General features: G+C 37.1%; 3 protein-coding genes across 4 annotated transcripts in view; all 3 read left to right on the top strand.

Moving 5' to 3' along the window:
- The window catches only part of LOC144049148 (metal transporter CNNM4-like), a 28,706-nt gene extending 20,126 nt beyond the window's left edge, over positions 1–8,580 (top strand). The window contains exons 7-8 of one of the 2 annotated variants that reach the window (XM_077561811.1): positions 2,671–2,852; positions 2,933–7,031. In XM_077561811.1, the coding sequence (XP_077417937.1) occupies positions 2,671–2,852; positions 2,933–3,178 (428 nt within the window). In that variant the 3' untranslated portion in view covers positions 3,179–7,031. Of the gene's footprint in view, positions 1–2,670; positions 2,853–2,932; positions 7,032–8,237 lie in introns of those variants that run through there. The other variant, XM_077561813.1, reaches the window with a different exon arrangement.
- Positions 8,581–9,653: 1,073 nt separating this feature from the next.
- On the top strand, positions 9,654–13,421 carry il1b (interleukin 1, beta). The gene is made up of 4 exons (XM_077562247.1): positions 9,654–9,860; positions 10,019–10,226; positions 11,425–11,586; positions 12,531–13,421. The coding sequence occupies exons 2-4, from the start codon at positions 10,019–10,021 to the stop codon at positions 12,884–12,886; spliced, it is 726 nt and encodes a 241-aa protein (XP_077418373.1). The 5' UTR covers positions 9,654–9,860; the 3' UTR covers positions 12,887–13,421.
- A 3,291-nt stretch (positions 13,422–16,712) lies between these two features.
- On the top strand, positions 16,713–18,148 carry LOC144048608 (cystatin-B-like). Its single transcript, XM_077560752.1, has 3 exons — positions 16,713–17,260; positions 17,370–17,471; positions 17,886–18,148. Exons 1-3 carry the CDS (start codon positions 17,192–17,194, stop codon positions 18,012–18,014), a joined length of 300 nt encoding a protein of 99 aa, XP_077416878.1. The 5' UTR covers positions 16,713–17,191; the 3' UTR covers positions 18,015–18,148.
- Positions 18,149–18,180: the final 32 nt, after the last annotated feature.

Here is an 18,180-nt window from a genome sequence, read left to right as displayed (position 1 = left end):
AATGTAATTGTGATTCACCTATTTGCAGATTATTATTTTTTTACAATATTTTTAAAAATTATTATTTGGGGGAGGGGGGGAAACGCTTATTGGTGGTACTTTATATCCAAGCTTATTCAAGAATTTTGAGGGTTTCAAAAACATTTTTTCGTTTTTTTTATTCACTGTAATTATAATGGGCCCTGGGTTTTTCATGGGTTTTGCTATTCATTGGCCGCGTCAGTCCTAAAAATGATTACAAAATACGTTATTTAGTTAGGTTAAAGAAAATAAAAATTGTGTGCTAAATTTTAAATAATTCAGAATAAATCCTTTTGACAGCAAATTTTGACTTTCCCCTTAAGTTCCCTCCTGGATGCGAGTAGGTTAATTAATATAAGTCATAAACAGCTAAGCGCTAACCACTAACTCACAAATGCTAACAGTCCAGGCTGAGTTTAGTTCATCTTCTCTTAGCTTAGCTTCACTGCCCGTAAGAGAACCAAACTACAACATGCTAACGTTGAAGTTGCCGTGTGTAGGTAAAACGGTGTCCTATGACTCACTGAGGCCTCCTGCTGGACGACTCACGCTGACTGGTAATAGCTTGCGTGTTTGTGTGAGCCCGTTTGTGCATGACACAGTTTTGGTGTGATCCACTGGATGGTTAGTCATGAAAGTGTGTGTATGTGTGTGTGTGTGTGTGTGTGTGTGTGTGTGTGCGTGCCTGCTTGTGTTTGAGGCGAGGTAGAAAATAAGCAAAGGAATTTTTGGGGGAGGCCTCCAGGCCATCGTTGTATATTAATTAAAAGGTGGCTACATGGATGATTGTTTGTGACTAATTGTGTGATGAAACGTCTGCTGGAAAGTTTTCCTTTTGGCTTCATGTTCGCGCGATCAAATGTTTGAAATGTGAAAAAGACTTTTAGACAATATAACCGCAGTGTGAACTGTGTTGCTCAACCTTTGTCATGTGGTTGAAGCAATCGTCAAAGTACATTGCAAAATTAATTATTTAATTTGTAGTTTTCTGTGCATCTTTGGCAATTTTTATTTTTTATAACTTTTGTTGTTATATATTTGTGTATTCATGTGTGATTTAAAAAAAAAAAAAAAAAAACTTTAGTTATATAAGGAAATATATTTATATTTTTTAAATAACTATTTAATCCATCTGACTTTTAGAAATTGATATAAAACAAAAATGGATTCACCATTAACTCTTTGACTGCCAAAAACGTTAAATAACGTTTAGTAAAACCCTAGGGAGGAGTGCCAAAGACGTTAAAAGACGTTTGTTTCAAAACAGAGGTGAAACTAACCATTTTCTATTGTTGATTACTGAAAAACGGAATAAGGTAGAAACAAACTTTTTTTTCTGATGAAAGATGAGAGTCCAATCTTTCATTTGGTAGTACGTGTGTTTCCATAGTCCAAACACATTATTTTCTGTGGACCTTGAAAGATCAGTCAAAATGCTTAAATCGGCTGGCACCCACGGCATCCCTTTTCTCAAAACGTCTGGCAGTCAAAGAGTTAAGTGGAGGAAAACAGATAGATAATTAATAGAATATGAATCAAAAAGCCTAATAAATAAAAGTACAAATGATTGCATATCAGTTGAAATATGTTCAATAAAAACAGTTTGTGTCGACGTGTGCGTCGGTCGGCCGCTGTTGAGTCGCATGAGCGCTGTCGGCATCGTTTGCATCACAAGCTGCTCTTTTGTCTCGCACGTCGTCATGCGCTTTTTGCACTTTCTTGTCCGTGTGTCAGAAGAGGGCGACTCGAGTCATCACATGACCTTAGGCAGGCTTAAGTGGCCTGTTTTTAGGATTTGGGACTTGTTTGACTGGAAGCTCATCTCAAGTTTATTTTTAAACCCCCAAACTTGAAAGTCTTACCTGATGAAATGTTTGAAACTTCATCGTGGCTTCAAACGTGTATTGAACCCCCTTAACTCGGACTCCAAATCCTTGTTTGTAATCCTGAACTGTTTCTTGATGCCTTAACTGTTGTTTGAAACCCTGGCCTTGGCTTTGAACCCCAATTTAACCTTAAGTCAGGCTTTGTTAACCTTACTTGAAATGTTGTTTTAAAACCGTAGCCTGAACTTGAAACCATCATATTTTCTTCAGACCTTAATTCACAAACCTAAGCCACACTTGGAATTGAAACCCTGTTTACCTTAACCCAAGGTTGAAACGGCAGTTTAAAATATGAACTTCAAACCTTAACCTTGTTTTTGAAACACTAATCTAGGCTTGAAAGCCTTACTTGAAACCTTAATCGTTGTTTGAAACCCTAACCAGGACTTGAACATTAACTTCAAACCTTGGCTTGAAATAATAAGTTTAAAAATATTTTTAATATTCTATTTATTTATTTATTTAGCCAACCCTCATTGGGTTGGTAAATGTTCAGTGGTGAGGTGCAGGGGGGGGGGGGGGGGGGGTACATGCTTTCCAAGTACGGGGCGGTCATTAATCACGCCTTAAAAAAAATTAGTGGCATTAAAGGAACTTTAAATTAACTCAAATTTAATGCACTAATTTTGACACCCCTTTTAGTTGTTGTTTTTTTCTCTTTTTTTCTGGCCACAGTAACTTGACTCCAAATGCATTTGTCCTTATTTAGCCGCGCGCGTCCACGATCTGTATTTAACGCATTGGCGACCTGTCGCATTGGCAGAGTTCCGCTCACCGTCGCACATCAGCGGCCTGAACCGCACGTCGTCGCTGAGCGGCACCGACCGGGCCGAGTCGCTGTCGGTGAGCGGCAGCAACACTCAGCTCAGCAGCCAGCTCAACTGCAGCACCATCTACACGCCCGATTTCTACGTGCGGGCCCTCACCGACCTGCAGTTCGTCAAGGTGCGTCGAACCCCGTCCGAAAAGTCTTCCCCGAGGAAATCAAAACAAAACGGTCACGAAGAACTCCCAAACTCTTCCAGATCACGCGCTCGCAGTACCAGAACGGACTGATGGCGTCGCGTCTGGACAGCACGCCGCAGTCGCCCGAGAGCGTCCACCAGTCGCCGGCGGCTCCCGGGATCGACGCCTCCGACGTCACCCTGGCCGAGCTGGACTCCGTGGGCCCCACGGAGAACGGGCCCGACGAGACCACCCTGCTGCTCCTCAACCAGCGGAACTCGCCTCACGACGCCAACCACAATGGGCAGCTGGACAACAGTATCTGATGCCGCCTCCTCCTTTTCCTTCCCTGCACGCTTGCACGCCGCCGCCGAAGAGACTCAGGGAGACTCACGCCGCCACCCTGCAAAAACAAAAAAAAAAAAATCCAAATCGACCCTTATTCCGTAGAGAGATTCAATGTTTGAGTGGTGGACGCGCGACTGCGTGTCACCATGGCGACAATCAGCGCGATGATGAATGTAGCGTTTCAATGGGTTGGTGTGTGTGTCACAGGAACCAAAAATAGGGACATTTCGCTTTAAGAGAACTTAATTTATTTTGTACTGAGAAAGATTGGGGCCACACTGGGGGGGGGGGGGGTAAAGAAACTTTGAATACGGTGTGATAGAGACCGAGCTTAATTGCCACTAATATCGAAAATCGACATGTAGTTGATGGTAAATGCTTGGAGATGCCACAAGATGGCGACCAAGTGCTACTGTTCCAATAGACAGGAAGTTAATCTGCCTCTATGCCCGTGGGGGGGGGGGGGGGGGAGCATTAGTGTCACATCCCAAAAAGTAATAAGGAAAAGTTTTTAACGCAATATGTATAAAATGAGACTATTACGCTTAAAAAAAAAAATAATAATAATCTTAGGTTGTTCTTTTACTGGAAATGGATTTGCATGATTTTACAAATATTCATATTAGAAAATGTATTTTACGGAACATGCGCAAAAAGTTAACTTGGGATATACAGAAAATTTGAATATAGCGAAAATAAAGTTTGATTTTTTTTTTTTTTGGGGTGGGAATTTTTTTTTTTGTAGGAGTAATGAGTACAAGACAAATTTTTGGAATCCTTCAACCAAAAGTCACGAAAAATAGTATTTCATGCAGCTTTTTAAGTGGAAAAATCCATATGAAACATTTGTAATGCGTTGAGGATAGAGTTGCAAAAAAATCAAATTGCGCACAAATATTTTTTGGGGCTAGATATAATGAAAGATTTTTCTTCCAACATTTTTGTCAAAGTAAATATATTTTTTTAATTCTTGCGATTATTACGACCTTTTTCTCACAAGTTCCCAGCTTTGTTCTTGTAATATTTCAAATTTAATAATTTTTTTTACTAGAATAAAGTTGTTGTTTTTTGTCGGGGGGTTTTTGCCTTTAAAATGGCATATTTTTGGTATAATGCTACAATTTTGTTTCCGTAACGTTATGGTTGCTCTATTCTCACAATATTTCAAAAATAATATTGGAGTTTAATCCTCAGAAATGAATTCACAAACAATTAGATTTTTTTTCCACAAGGTGTGACTATACTTGTAAAATCGTAATTGTCGCAAAATGTCGACTTTTCTTTTTTTCTCATGCCTCAAGACTTTTTAGTTTCGGTTATTTATACAATTTTGTTGAATTTTTTTGTCGCCATGTTACCGCTTTATTCTTACAATATTTCAACTTTATATTAGAACTTAATTTTCAAAATAAGTCAAGTTTTTTATTAAACCTTTGTTCCTCTTTTTTTTATATATATAAAAAAAATAGTTTAACTGTCAGCAAATAATTAATCACAATCTTCAGACTTTATTCTTGTAGAATTATAACATTTGGATAAAAGTTAAATTTTTTCTGTCACAATGTTAGAATTCTATATAAATAAACTATTCTCTGTTTAAAAAAAAATCATACTCTATTCTCATAAAATAAAAATTTTGTCAAATTATTATGATGCCTAAATTAAAGAAGAAAAAAGAAGAAGAAGGATGTTTTGGCTTAATATAACTCATCCTGTAAAATGCCCACTTTTTTTTTTGAACAAATTTTCCAGTGTGGCCTTAATCATCCTCTGTACTTTTGAAACAGTTCCGTGTATATTTGTTCTTACATGTAATGGGGAAAGGGGGATGTATTTTGTTTGTTTTGCCTCATGATTGTTGTTGTTGTTGTTTTTTGCGCTTTGTATTGGGTTTAATCATACGTGGGGGGAGCATGTAGCACCGTTCAAAGCATGACACACTCCGGCGTTGTTTATTTTACTGTAAATTACCAAGTGAGCCTCTTAAAGGAACACACACACTCTTTTTTTTTTTTTTTTTTTTTTTTTTTTTTTTTTTTTTTTTTTTTTTTTTTTTTTTTTTTTTAAATGCAGCATTTGTTTGTTTTTGTTAGTTTTCAACTGTAATTTGTAAAAATGATACTAATCTGAATAATAGCTTTCCTCGTTGAGACACTGACGGCAGAAGAAGGCTGCTGCTCTACTTTACTTTTTTTTTCCACACAGGTGAACATAACATGGTTGTGTATGCTCGCACGGCATTGTGGGAGTTTACTGTGAGCGTTTTTGTTGTTGTTTTTAAACGCGACTAATGGTACGTTAAATTCCGGAGGCTTGGGAAGAGCGATTCTATTGGTTCCAAAACAGAAGGAAAATGGCTCGAAAATTTGGGAATAAAGTCGTAATATTACAATATGGCAAGAAAAAAAAAAAAACATTGCCAAAAGTTTTGACTTTTTTTCCTGGGCATTTTTTTTTCTCTCTTTAGTCTTCTAATATTCTAAATTAAGTCTGGTAACTCTTATAAAATTACACTTTTTGGTGTAATATTAAATAAAATTTTTTGAACTGTAATTGTGAATTAAAAAAATTCATTCATGTTAAATTAGCAATTTTATTTATGTAAAATTTTATGCATATAAAATCTAATTACAAATTGTATTCTCGTGAAATGATACATTTTATTCTCTTAAAATGCCAAAATTTAGTTTTCATAAAATGCTTGCAATATTACGACTTTATTCTCCCAGGCCAAGTCGGAGTCTGTTCAATTTTGGTGAGGATCTGCATGAAAGTGTGCAAATACATATTTTTAGGGTTGCCTCCCAAAATGACGACGGTACCACCTGCCTGTTGCCGACCTCTTGTGTTCATTCACCTTGGTGGTTCTTACGTGAATAGTTAATGCCAAAGATTTTGGCGAGTCGCCCCAACGTCCCCCCACTGCCTCCTGACATCCCCGCTTGAGGTCACTATGGAAACATTTTACATTTACTACAAACATCCCAATTAATTAATGTATGACCTTGACATGTAATCCCTCCTCAAGTGTCACTCGACACTATTTCTGGGCTTCGGGGGAGCATTTTAAGGCGGCCCGCCATGTAATTCCAAACACATAAGGCTCTTTATGTATAATTAAAAAAAAAAAAAAAAAAAGATGTTTGGATGCGTCACAGTTGTATCATACTTTTTTTTTTTTTTTTTTTTCATTTTTGTTCCTCATTCGTTTTGGGAATATGAAATTATAGCTTTTTTTGTGTTTATTCATGAATGCACTTTAATAAGGAAAGCAGTATTTCCCCAACCACCAAAAAAAGATGCCAACAGTTTTAGATTTTTTTTTTTCATTTTTTTTTTTTCTTCTTTTTTTTTTTAATGTCACAATAAGGACTGTTTAAAATGAAACTGCTTTCAGTGACACTGGTCATTTTTGTTGCCTTCAGCCTCTCGGGAACTCTGATTTTATTTTGTATTTTGTTGGACGCATGCATGCAATCGATCATTTAATCTGACTGGGCTTTAAGTTTATTCCGCGTGCCTGTCAATCAGTTCACTTTCTTGTTTTTTGTACCTCAAAACACTGTTAATGATCGCTGTTTTGTGTGCGTGTGCGTGTGTGTGTGTGTGTGTGTGTGTGCGCGCGCGCGCCCCCTTTTCCACACTGATCTGGGAGCGAGCGACGGAGGGAATGAACCTAAAAAAAAAAAAGGAGAAAAAATCGGTTCTTGCCGCTAACATAAAGACAAATCCCAAATGACAAAAATGTTGTAAATAGTGTTTTATAATTTCTGTTCTAATGAGTTTTCATGATGAATGTTGTTCTTAATAAACCTGAGATCTATTTCTCTATTCGTGAGTGACCTTTGCTGTCTTATTGTGTAGCTTCAGCTTGTGATTCTCAAAGTGTGGCACTTTTCAGTGTTTAAATACTGCATAAATTGTACGGCGGATTAAATCGTGTTTTTTTTTTTTTTTTTTTTTTTTTTTCACTGCAGTTTTTGTCATACTTAGTTAGCGTATTTTATTCTGTGTATTTAATTCTATTGAATTGCCTCTCAAATAAGGCAAGTGTCAAGCAAAGTCCATTTGTGAGGCACCATTGGTGATGTCGTCATCCTAACGGATCTTTTTAATAGGGCGTGCGTGGGTTTGAACCAATTATAAAGCTCTTTCATCATCAGCCTTTTTATTATTTACCGCAAGACCGGTTTGACCGCAAAAAATCCCAACTCGTGTAAGGATTCGCAATGAATCCAAAAAGTGTAAACAAACATTCCTTTCACTTCCTTGTCGTGGCTTCACCCCCGCGTGGACGTGCTCTTGCTGCAACACGCCCAGCATGGAACGCCAAACAAAGTCTCTCTTGTCAACTTTTATGGCTGAAAGGAAATTGACTTGTTCCTTCACTTATTACTCGTACGAAAATACAAGTAAATGTTAAAATTTAGACCACATTCACGCACATGATAAACTGTGATAATAGTAATAAAAATTATATATTGCAATATACCTTGGATTAGGTTGTTGATTTTTTTTCATGAATATTACATTGCTTTTCCTTAATGAATATTCATACCAAAAAAGATTCTAACTATTAATGTTGAAACTTTATATACAAAAACTAAATATTTCTATATAAAAAAATAACTTACCTGTAAAAGGACTGTGGCTTTTTTTTTTTTTTTTTTGCTCAAAGAAAGAACTTTTATTTTCGAGACAAAATAAAATGTATTCCTGGTACTTTTTATCACAAAATATTAGTGCTGTCAAAGTTGAAGCTTTAAATCTTTAAAGCTTGAACTTTTGACAGCACTACAAAATAATGAAAAAATGTATTTGCATAAAGCAACACTAAGAAACGTTCAGTTTACGTTTATTACAGCGGCGCCATATGGACAAAAGCGGTATTGTTATGCCTGAAGGAAGACCACATTTCCCATGAGAACAAAACTTTTTAAGTATACTGTTTCTTAAAATTGTTGTCAAATATACCACTTAATTCACATTTTGTAAGAATTATTATTTTTTTAATTCATGTCATTTTTCTTTTTTCAGCATGACCCTCATAACCCGTTGCTTCCTGTGTGAGGTATTCTAAAACCACAAGGGTTCTAGGGTCACCAATCTCTGGGATCGCATCCAGGTAGGAGCAGGAAAGAGATGAAATCTGTCTTGAAAGAATGTGCAGCGTCACTGGATCTTGTGGCGAAATCGTAAACACGGCCGCGCTTGCGCAACGCCAAACAATCGGAAATTTTACTTGCATCAATAACCAACCTCAACTCTCACGATGAGGAAGTATGAGAAAACAGTCTGAAAAGTCCTGCTTATTTTTATCACCAACAGAAGAAAAGAAAAAAAAGTCAAAATGTTCAAGGGGGAACATTTTCTTTTTTTTAAGTCACATTTTTCAAGGGAAAAAGTCAGAAAAAGGTTGTGTGTTTTTTTTAAGGGTAAATGTCATAAACTTATGAAGGTTAAACATTTTTATATCAATTAGAAACTCCAACTTTTTCGGGGGGTGGGGGGGATCTACTAATACATTAATAATTTTGTACTCTTCAGAGGAAAAAAATCTAAATATTGGCAAACTTTCCAGGAAAAAAAAACAAAAACAAAACATAAATAAATAATTATACTGTATATGCAAACAAGTAAATACATTATATATGCTGTAAACTGTACATACTGTATCATACTGAAATGAAAATTTATTTTGGCTTTGATTTAACCGGTTACATTTTAACCCTGGAGAACCCACGGGGTCAAATTTGGCCCCTATAAATTCTGCTTTTTTTTTTTCTTTTTTTTTACAAATTTAACTTCAAAAGTCCAGAGTGCCACTTCTGACCCCTGCATGGGGCCACCTAGTGGATGAATATTGCACTTACATGAGCCAGAGTGGTGGTGACAAGATGGCTGTTTTTTTGAGCTGGAAATCAATCCAAACAAAACCATCTTCTTTAGCAAACCATCAGATGGTAAAATTGTGTTTTTTCTGTTAATCTATTTCATATCATGTTGCAGAATGCCTAGGAGTATGTTTTATATAAATATTTAGATAAATTAGCAACTCTGAGCTAGTTCAAAAAAACAAGGGTTAAAATTGAAAAATGTATACATTTTGGTGTTCAGTGAATTTATAACAGTCATTTAATGTATAATTCATAATTTTCCAAAGAAGAAAAGGCTTCTTGGGTTCTCCAGGGTTAAAAATGTACCATTCTTAAATCATATCGAACCCCATGTATCGATTTAAGGATCAAAACTTAAGTTTAATCAACTTAAAAAAAAATTAACTGTCTTTTGTTTTTGTTTTAATGTTAATGTATATTTTACTGCTTCCTGAAATTCACTCTTTGATTGGAGATTAAATGATATAAATGATGAGTAGTCTCAGTTTACATCCTTTCGGGTTTCGGGTTTCACCATCCCACACGTTTACCTCGCTCGGCATTACAGCCTTGCGTCACGGCCTTGTCTTGACATCATCATCATCATCATTATAATCATTATCATAGACCGTCCCACTTCCTGCGTATGCGTGGGGAAATTCCTCAACTTGTACTCGAAGGTGCATAAAAGCCCTCAGGTCTCGACAATCAAGCATAACTACAGAGACAACACAGCTGAGCACTCCCAATCAGAGGACTATTACTACTACGCACCTAAAAAAAGGTAGGTCAAGCACTTTGATGTTTTATTTATTTTTTTAATAAGCAGATGTGTGGGGGGGGGGGGGTAAACGACGTATCAATAAATACGAAACGTATAATATGAAGAAAAGCAGCAACATTGAATGTGTCTCTAACGACATGTCACATCTCTATGAAAAGATGGCCGCAGAGACGAGATGCCCGCTGAGCCCGACGTTGCCGGCCGGATTGTGCCTGGAGGTCTCCCGGCACCCGCTGACCATGAGGCAGGTGGTCAACCTGGTGGTCGCCATCGAGAGGTTAAAGGGCAGCCGCAAGGAGATGGCCCTCGGGGGCCAATGCAGCGGGGAAAATTTCCTCAACATCATGATGGACGACGTCATTGAAGGTACGTCTCGCATTGAGTGCCTTCAGTGTCTTACTAAAGTCTGCTAGCTTGATGCTAACACACCATGCAAAAAATACCATAGGTGGGCTAATGGAACTAGCATTGACATTGCAGCAGTTAGTTAGTCAAGTCAAAACTGTTCTTTGTAATAATGACTTGTATGCGCCCCCACTAAAACATAAACGAGGTATTCTGGTGAATAATGCGGAGTAATATATATATATATATATATATATATATATATATATATTAATCACGGTGTCATGTTTAGTTATAGAACATATTATTGTCAAGAAAAGTTTTTGATTCTACTTCCCCAGATCATATTGCTTAAAATATAAAGTGTTAAAAAAAAAAATATGTTGCATGAAAAAATAATTTAAAAAAATTACTTAAACGACTTGCTTGTACAACACTTCATTTTTTAAATATACATTTTTATTTATTTGTTTTTTATAGTTAACAAAGTGTAAGGAAATAACTAAAAGGAAAATGGCTGTTTGTTAACGACATGCAATAAAAAATGAAAATGCTTTTAAAAAAAAATAAATAAATAACTGAAACTACATCTTATGTAATGAAAATAACTCGACTTTCAATAATTATAGTGAAAATGTCATTTTTCTCAATAGTTACTAAAGAAGGAAGGTCTATCTATATCTATATAAATAAAATCTTGCACTGGATGTGCGGCACATAAAAAAATAAATAAATACTAAAGCTAACACGTACTTGCTTTAACTCATTCACTGCCAAAAACGTTAAATAACGTTTAGTAAAATCCTATGGAGGAGTGCCAAAGACGTTAAAAGACGTTTTATTTTTTCAAAACAGAGGTGAAACTAACCATTTTCTATTGTTGATTACTGAAAAACGGAATAAGGTAGAAACAAACTTTTTTTTCTGATGAAAGATGAGAGTCCACTCTTTCATTTGGTAGTATGTGTGTTTCCATAGTCCAAACACATAATTTTCTATGGACCTTGAAAGATCAGTCAAAATTGCTTAAATCGGCTGGCACCCACGGCATCCCTTTTCTGAAAACGTCTGGCAGTCAAAGAGTTAAAAACAAATTGAACCTGACTGGATTTTTTTTTTAAAGCCAAAAAGAAATAAAACGATCAAAATAAATGACTGTGATGAAGTCAAACTTTACAGAACGTTTCCCAGGCTTACGGTACGCGTATTTTGGTTTCAGTGATCAACCTGCCGGAGGGGCGAGCTCGGCGGAATCAGTTCACCCGGACGGGCCAGTACGAAGTCAGCATAAGCGACAGCCAGAAGAAAAGTCTGGTGCTGCTCAGGGACAGCATGGAGCTGCACGCCCTCACTCTGCAGGGAGGAAACAGTCACCGCAAAGGTGTGGACGCACGCACGCACACGCACGCACGCACACGCACGCACACGCACACGCACACACACTGTGTCTCCTTTACTCGACGGAATGACAGTTCAGTGACCCTTGCCCGATACTAAACATAACAAACACTAAGGTGCGTTGAGGTGGCGCATGATTATGACGCTCCCTCCATAAAAAAAAAAATTAAAAAAATTAAAATCGAAAGAGTAGGTGCGGTAGGAAGATTCACTGATAAATGGGGAGTAATGTCTACTTGGGAAAAAAAATAGTAAAGTTTTTTTTTTTTTTTACTCTTCTTGTAAAATTTACTTAGAATTTCTGAGTAATTAAAACATTGAGAGGGTTTTTTTTTTTCAGGTAAATATCCCTCCCCATTTTTCAGTTATTAAGTTATTTATCCAGGTTGACAGTAGAGTAAAATAAAGAAAAATAAAAACAAATAAAATGCAATAAATTCTCAAAGTTAAAGAGTTAAATTTGTTACAGCCTTTTAAAGAACTGGATTAATTAACAATAATTAATAAATAAAGATTACATTTAAATAATACCTAACTAATCAATTAGTCTTTTAATTAGACTTTTTTTTTTACATTTTAAAAAATCTAATTATATATTTAATTTTATTTTTTATTTATTAATTATTCAGTTTTTTGGGGCCTTTATTATTTTATCATTTTTTTCACTTAGTTCTATTATTGATTTTTTTTTTTGGGGGGGGCAGTCATTTTATAGTATACCAAAAAGGATTACAAATAGCGTATGTAATCACACCACATAAAAGTCTGCTAGCTTAATGTTAACAAACAATATAAAAGGCCATTGAGGGGCTAAAGAAACTAGCAACATATGTGGAGAGACAATATAACATTCATTGGTGTATATTCTTTATCCTCTGCAAAAAAAAAACGATCAGTATTACTAATATGCTCTGTTATGCGTTGCAGTGCACCTCAATATGTCCACCTACGTGCACCCGTCCCCCGTCACGGAAGCCCAGCCGGTGGCTCTGGGCATCAAGGGCACCGACATGTACCTGTCGTGCCAACAGGAGGGCGACAAGCCCACCTTGCACCTGGAGGAGGTGCAGGACAGGCAGACTCTGATGGGCGTGGCCTCGGAGAGCGACATGACACGCTTCCTCTTCTACAAGAGCGACTCGGGCGTCAGCCTCAGCACCCTGGCGTCGGCGCGCTTCCCCAGTTGGTTCATCAGTACGGCCGAGGACAACGACATGCCCGTGGAGATGTGCCAGCGCACCGCCAACCGATACATCTCCTTCCATATGCAGAGGAAAATCTAGATTCTCAAAAATGGGGAACAAACAGCAAAAGGAAACGACAGCGTCTGTCAGCAGACATGTGCAAAAACATTTTGGGGGGGCAGGTGGCCAAGCCCAAAAAGAGGGTACCCGTCACAAAAATTATATATTTTATTATTATTATTAATTAGGAGATGAAGGAGAGCTACAGTGGATATAAAATATAACTTTTTTTCCACTATTAGTTAACCTATAACATGTACAAGTTCAACTAAATATTCATGTATTACAGAGAGGAATTGAGAAGGTAATTTATTTTTTTTTTTTTACTGTTACTATTGAAATAAAAGAAAAACAAAATGTACAGCTAAATAAAAAGTCCATTTTTTTCATCCAGCGCAAAAGGGTAGGTGCTTGAGCACTACCTAGTGGCTACATGTGCACGTGCGTGCTTTTTTTTTCATATTTATGTATTTATCTACGTATTTATTCAATTTATGTATTTATATGTTTAAAATTCATGTGTATCTATGTTATCGCAATTGTTTTGTGGCGTAATAAAATGTGACAGTGAGGATCTTGGTTTCATCTCTTTTTTTTTTCTTAAAAATAGAACAACAAAAACGTATGTTGTACAATCCCTGTTAAAATGGAAATAAATGTCTTGTACATTTGACACGCAACAGAAGAGTGGAGACAAACCTGCACCAATTGATTCGTTTCATTCCCATTTCTTGTTCACTATAAATTTTATTTGTTAAATAATATACACCTTGGTTTACTTTAAATAAATGGATAATTTAGAAACTAAATTTTATTTACTATCCGTTAGGGGTTGTTTGTCTCTGTTGGATAAATGGAATTAGTTTCTTTTTTTTTATGTTCTCGTCAATACCGCCCCAAGATGGCGGCCGTGTGTACGCGTAATCTAATGTCAAAAGACCACAGAAGAAGACAAAGGCGGAAGCGGGCTTCGCTAAAGCGCGAGGCGAAGCTAGTGAAGTCTCCCTGAAAAGCAACATTAAAATGCCCAAAAATGATTTCTTTCGAGCAAGAGAGGAGAACGAACGACAAGGAGAAACCTCCGCTTCCTCTCAAATTGTCCAAGGTTCGTTCACGCGTCGTTTACTGGCATATTTTGCAAAACGCACAGAAAAACGCGTGGACAAATTTCTCATCATTTGACCCATACGTTAAAGATAATATATCCAAGAAACTAGTTCATATGATATCGTATGTAGACGTGAACATTAGATTTATTACTATCTGTTGGCATCGTGATTTGCAAGATAGACTGAAAGATTGAAAAATATCTAAGAAACTATTAAATGGATTTTAACGGGTAGCATGTGCCTAATTCCATTAAATGTGAGTTTGCATGTAATTGGTCAATTCTGAACACAGCCACATTTCTTGTGCAACCACACGATCTTTTGAAAATATTTTAATTTTTTATTGAGTTGTACGGGTTGCAGGCAGAAATGCAGGTAAGACTAATGCGCCACATTGTATTTTTTGTGCTAAATTGTACTTGTCAGAGTAATGCGAAATGCTACAATACTTTTACTTTGTTACATTAAGTTACATTTTGCTCTCTACTTTTGTATTTATTCATCTACCATTTCTTGCTTGTTGCTGGTTTGTCAGAGAGACTTGAAAGTTAATCACACAATGCCGCAAGGTGAACTCATTATTAAATGTACTTGTCTCAGTCAAACTGTTGCTCGTGTCCTGCAGACGTCCAGCAGCTGGTTCGTGAGTCCACCCACATTAAAGAAGAAGAGGAGGAGGATCCACAGCCTTGCCACGTTAAGGAGGAAAATGAGGATCCAGAGTCGCAGCATGTTAAAAAGGAGGAGACAGAACATGTTAAAGAGGAAGACAAGGGTCCTCAACCGTTCTACATAAAAGAGGAAGAGAAGGAGTCTGACATCAGCAAGATGCCAGCGAGTGGTGTCTCTATGGAGAGCGAAGACGATAGAGACAAAGTTGAGTGGTCACATCTTCATCGTGGTGGTGGACCCCCACCACACAACCTCTTAGCTCCACTGTCAGACAGTGAAGACACAGAAGAAGCTTTGAGGAGCGATACCGACCCTGAAAGTGACGACAAGCGGTCAAAAAGCTCTGAAAAGGAGCGAACTCTTGAGACGTCACAAACGCGTCCAAAACTTTTTACCTGCTCAATTTGTGGTAAAAGCTTTGCCAAAAAGCAACATATGATGACACACATGAGAACGCACACAGGAGAAAAACCTTTTACTTGCTCAACTTGCGGTAAAACCTTCTCTCAAAAGCCACATCTGGAATCCCACATGCGAACACACACAGGAGAAAAACCCTTCACTTGCTCCTTTTGTGGTAAAACATTTTCGCAAAAAGAAAATATGGAATCACACATGAGAATACACACAGGAGAAAAACCGTATAGTTGCTCAACTTGTGATAAAACCTTCTCACAAAAGCCATATTTGACATCACACATGAGAACACACACGGGAGAAAAACCCTACCCCTGCCCATTTTGTGGCAAAACATTCTCTCGAAAGGAACATGTGAAATCGCACCTGAAAATGCACACGGGAGAAAAACCCTTCAGTTGCTCACTGTGTGCTAAAATATTCTCTCACAAGTCAAATCTGGTGGCACACATGAGACGGCATACGGGGGAGAAACCCTTGAGTTGCTCAGTTTGTCGTCAAACCTTCTCCCAAAAAGAACATGTGGAAACACACATGAGATCGCACACAGGAGAGAAACCTTTTAGTTGCCTCGAGTGTGGCGAAGGCTACACACTGAGGGCCAATTTGAATGTACACATGCAAACGCACAACATATAACTACTTACTTACGATTTGGATTTTGGGCTATGACTTTATCTGTGATTCTCATTATTATGGCTAAATATTATACACATTTTTCACGAGTTAATATTGATTTTAAAAAATCTGTGTTTTTCGCTGTGAAGTCAGACATTGAATCCATAAAAAAAATTCTTAACCAAAAAACCTCCTTTTTTTCTTTTTTCTTTTTTTACACTTATTCACCCCAGGTGTGTTTTTGTGTTTTTTGTTTGGTTTTTGGTCAGTGTTACTATACATTGCTGGCTTAGATGGATGAAAAAGATATATTCCTAAGTAAAAAAAATGTTGAAATAATAACTTTGCGGTACACCTATGTGTTTATGTGTTTGTGTACTGTCTCAAAAACAAACACTACAAATGTACCGGTGGCCTAAACTTGTGAAATCTGTATACAAATCTGTATAAAACGCTAAAAAGCAACTTATCACTTATTTGGTTAGCTGTTTATGAAATTTGTGCTCGTCTGCTAATTTCGCTCATGTGTACGTTGGTAGATACGACACGCCCCTTTTGCTAAAATAGGAGGGGCGAAAGTGTTCACCCATGTGTGGATAACAAAAACAGCTGAAACTCAACCTTTACTTTTTAAACTAAAGGCTATTTAAAAAAAGTTATCTCTTAACAGCACTTGTTTTTTTTGGCATTTACAAAAAAAAATAAACTTCATGAAAACCATCCTTTGATGGGACCCTTGTCCCTCTCAACATGGCCGCCATATAGACGCATCGATTACCAGGCTGCTACAGTCACGGACAAAAATTACAAACACTAGAAAAGAAAAAATATATATATTTTATTTCAACTTTTTTCAACTCACATTAAATACAATACAAACAATTGAAGCACCGCATGTTATAATCAAATACATAAGTTGTTTGTTGTTCTGGGTAACACAGTCAGTACAAATCACGTTGTGTTACGTGAAGTTACTTCTTTAGATTAACTAAATTAATGTAATTTAAAAAAATCATAATCGTGTAAATTATATTTAGCTATTCACGGGCGGGGTCTCCATGAGTCACCATTGTCGAGTATGACGATTTCGCAACCTCACGACTTCCCATTTCTAGAAAAAAAAAAACGCCCTACAGTGCACTTTTCCTCCGACTCACCACCTTCTTTGAACGCAACAATTGAAACAGCCACACCTAGGACTCTATAACTAAAAGGGAGCCGTGAAACGAACATTTTGAAAAAATAAACGTCTTATATGCAGACAAAATGGAAACGGAATCAAAATCGTGTTAAAATATAGCCTAAATGCACGACGTAGACGGTAGAAGTTGAATCTGTAGGCTGAATAAAGTAACGCTTTTCTGTCAAGGTTTAACTAACGACCCCTTACCCACATGAGAATGGTACGGTCCATTAGTCAACGTCACATGATAAACCGGTAGTGTTTTTATAAGGCGCAATCGTCGAGACAAATTGTAGTTTAGTTTTTCTGCCCCTTGTCTTTCTGCAGTCCTTGATAAACGCCAAGATGATGTGCTGCGGAGGGCTTGCAGACGTGAGAATTGCCGACGCAGAGATTCAGAAAATCTGCGACCAAGTAAGTTACGAATTTTTGCACTTTAATTGTTGTTTTCTTTGTAAGTAAACATTGATTGTACATAAAATATGAAAAACTAACTAAACCAAAGCTGACAAATGACTTTTAGGTGAAGGCTGAAGCGGAGCAAAAAACTGGGAAAACTTACGTCGTTTTCACTGCCAAGAATTACAAATCACAGGTTGTGAGTGGGACCAACTACTTCATCAAGGTAAGCGCAGGATAATCAGTCACGTGATTTCGGATTGTTTTGTCATCATTTTTTTAATGTCAAAAATAATAATATAGTACTTAACCACCACGATAGAGAAGCATCTTCTACCTGGTTATTTCTTTTTGTGTGCCCTAAATGATTGGTTTGCTTGATTTTATTGTAATATTGTAAAACAAGTCTGTCGTATGTGCAGATTTTCAATTCCTGATATTGATACGTCATCATTGTGGGGTCAAAAGCAGTGCTTTGACGTTGGTATGGGCCAATGTCAGCCATTGTATGTTGATGACGTCATGACCAGTCGCAATCTGAGTGTCATTTGGAGAAAGCTGTTCCACAGTGTGCAGTTTTTCACAATTTTTAGCGTATCAAGTAGCAGCTGACGTTGGTGTTGTTCTACTTTTGTTGTAGGTGCTCGTGGGAGGGGACGACCACGTCCATATTCGCGTCCACCAAGGTCTGCCTCACACTGGGTCGAAGTTGAAGTTGGCCGACATTAAAGAATCCAAGACTCATGCCGACGCCATTGAGTACTTCTGAATGAAGACTCCGTGTTAGTCTATACGGCAACTAATGCATTGCAATTAAATATGAAATAATAATGTGCTTTGTACTGAAGTGTATGAACATTTTTTAAATGAGTTCATTTATTAAAAGAAATGATTGATTGATGATTCTGGTGTTTGATTTGAGAAGCTTGACACAT

Source organism: Vanacampus margaritifer, chromosome 3 (genome assembly GCF_051991255.1).
Source record: "Vanacampus margaritifer isolate UIUO_Vmar chromosome 3, RoL_Vmar_1.0, whole genome shotgun sequence".
NCBI classification, from domain to species: domain Eukaryota; kingdom Metazoa; phylum Chordata; class Actinopteri; order Syngnathiformes; family Syngnathidae; genus Vanacampus; species Vanacampus margaritifer.
The sequence above is the reverse complement of the archived record's forward strand: the minus strand, read 5'-3'. Positions and strand labels throughout refer to the sequence as shown.

Bases quoted from the DNA above. Each gene is read 5' to 3' on its own strand.
- LOC144048608 (XM_077560752.1), top strand. From the start codon at position 17,192: ATGATGTGCTGCGGAGGGCTTGCAGACGTGAGAATTGCCGACGCAGAG. The intron at 17,261-17,369 runs GTAAGTTACGAA...AATGACTTTTAG, and splicing joins TTCAGAAAATCTGCGACCAA to GTGAAGGCTGAAGCGGAGCA. The intron at 17,472-17,885 runs GTAAGCGCAGGA...CTTTTGTTGTAG, and splicing joins GGACCAACTACTTCATCAAG to GTGCTCGTGGGAGGGGACGA.
- il1b (XM_077562247.1), top strand. From the start codon at position 10,019: ATGGCCGCAGAGACGAGATGCCCGCTGAGCCCGACGTTGCCGGCCGGA. The intron at 10,227-11,424 runs GTACGTCTCGCA...TTTTGGTTTCAG, and splicing joins GATGGACGACGTCATTGAAG to TGATCAACCTGCCGGAGGGG. The intron at 11,587-12,530 runs GTGTGGACGCAC...TATGCGTTGCAG, and splicing joins AGGAAACAGTCACCGCAAAG to TGCACCTCAATATGTCCACC.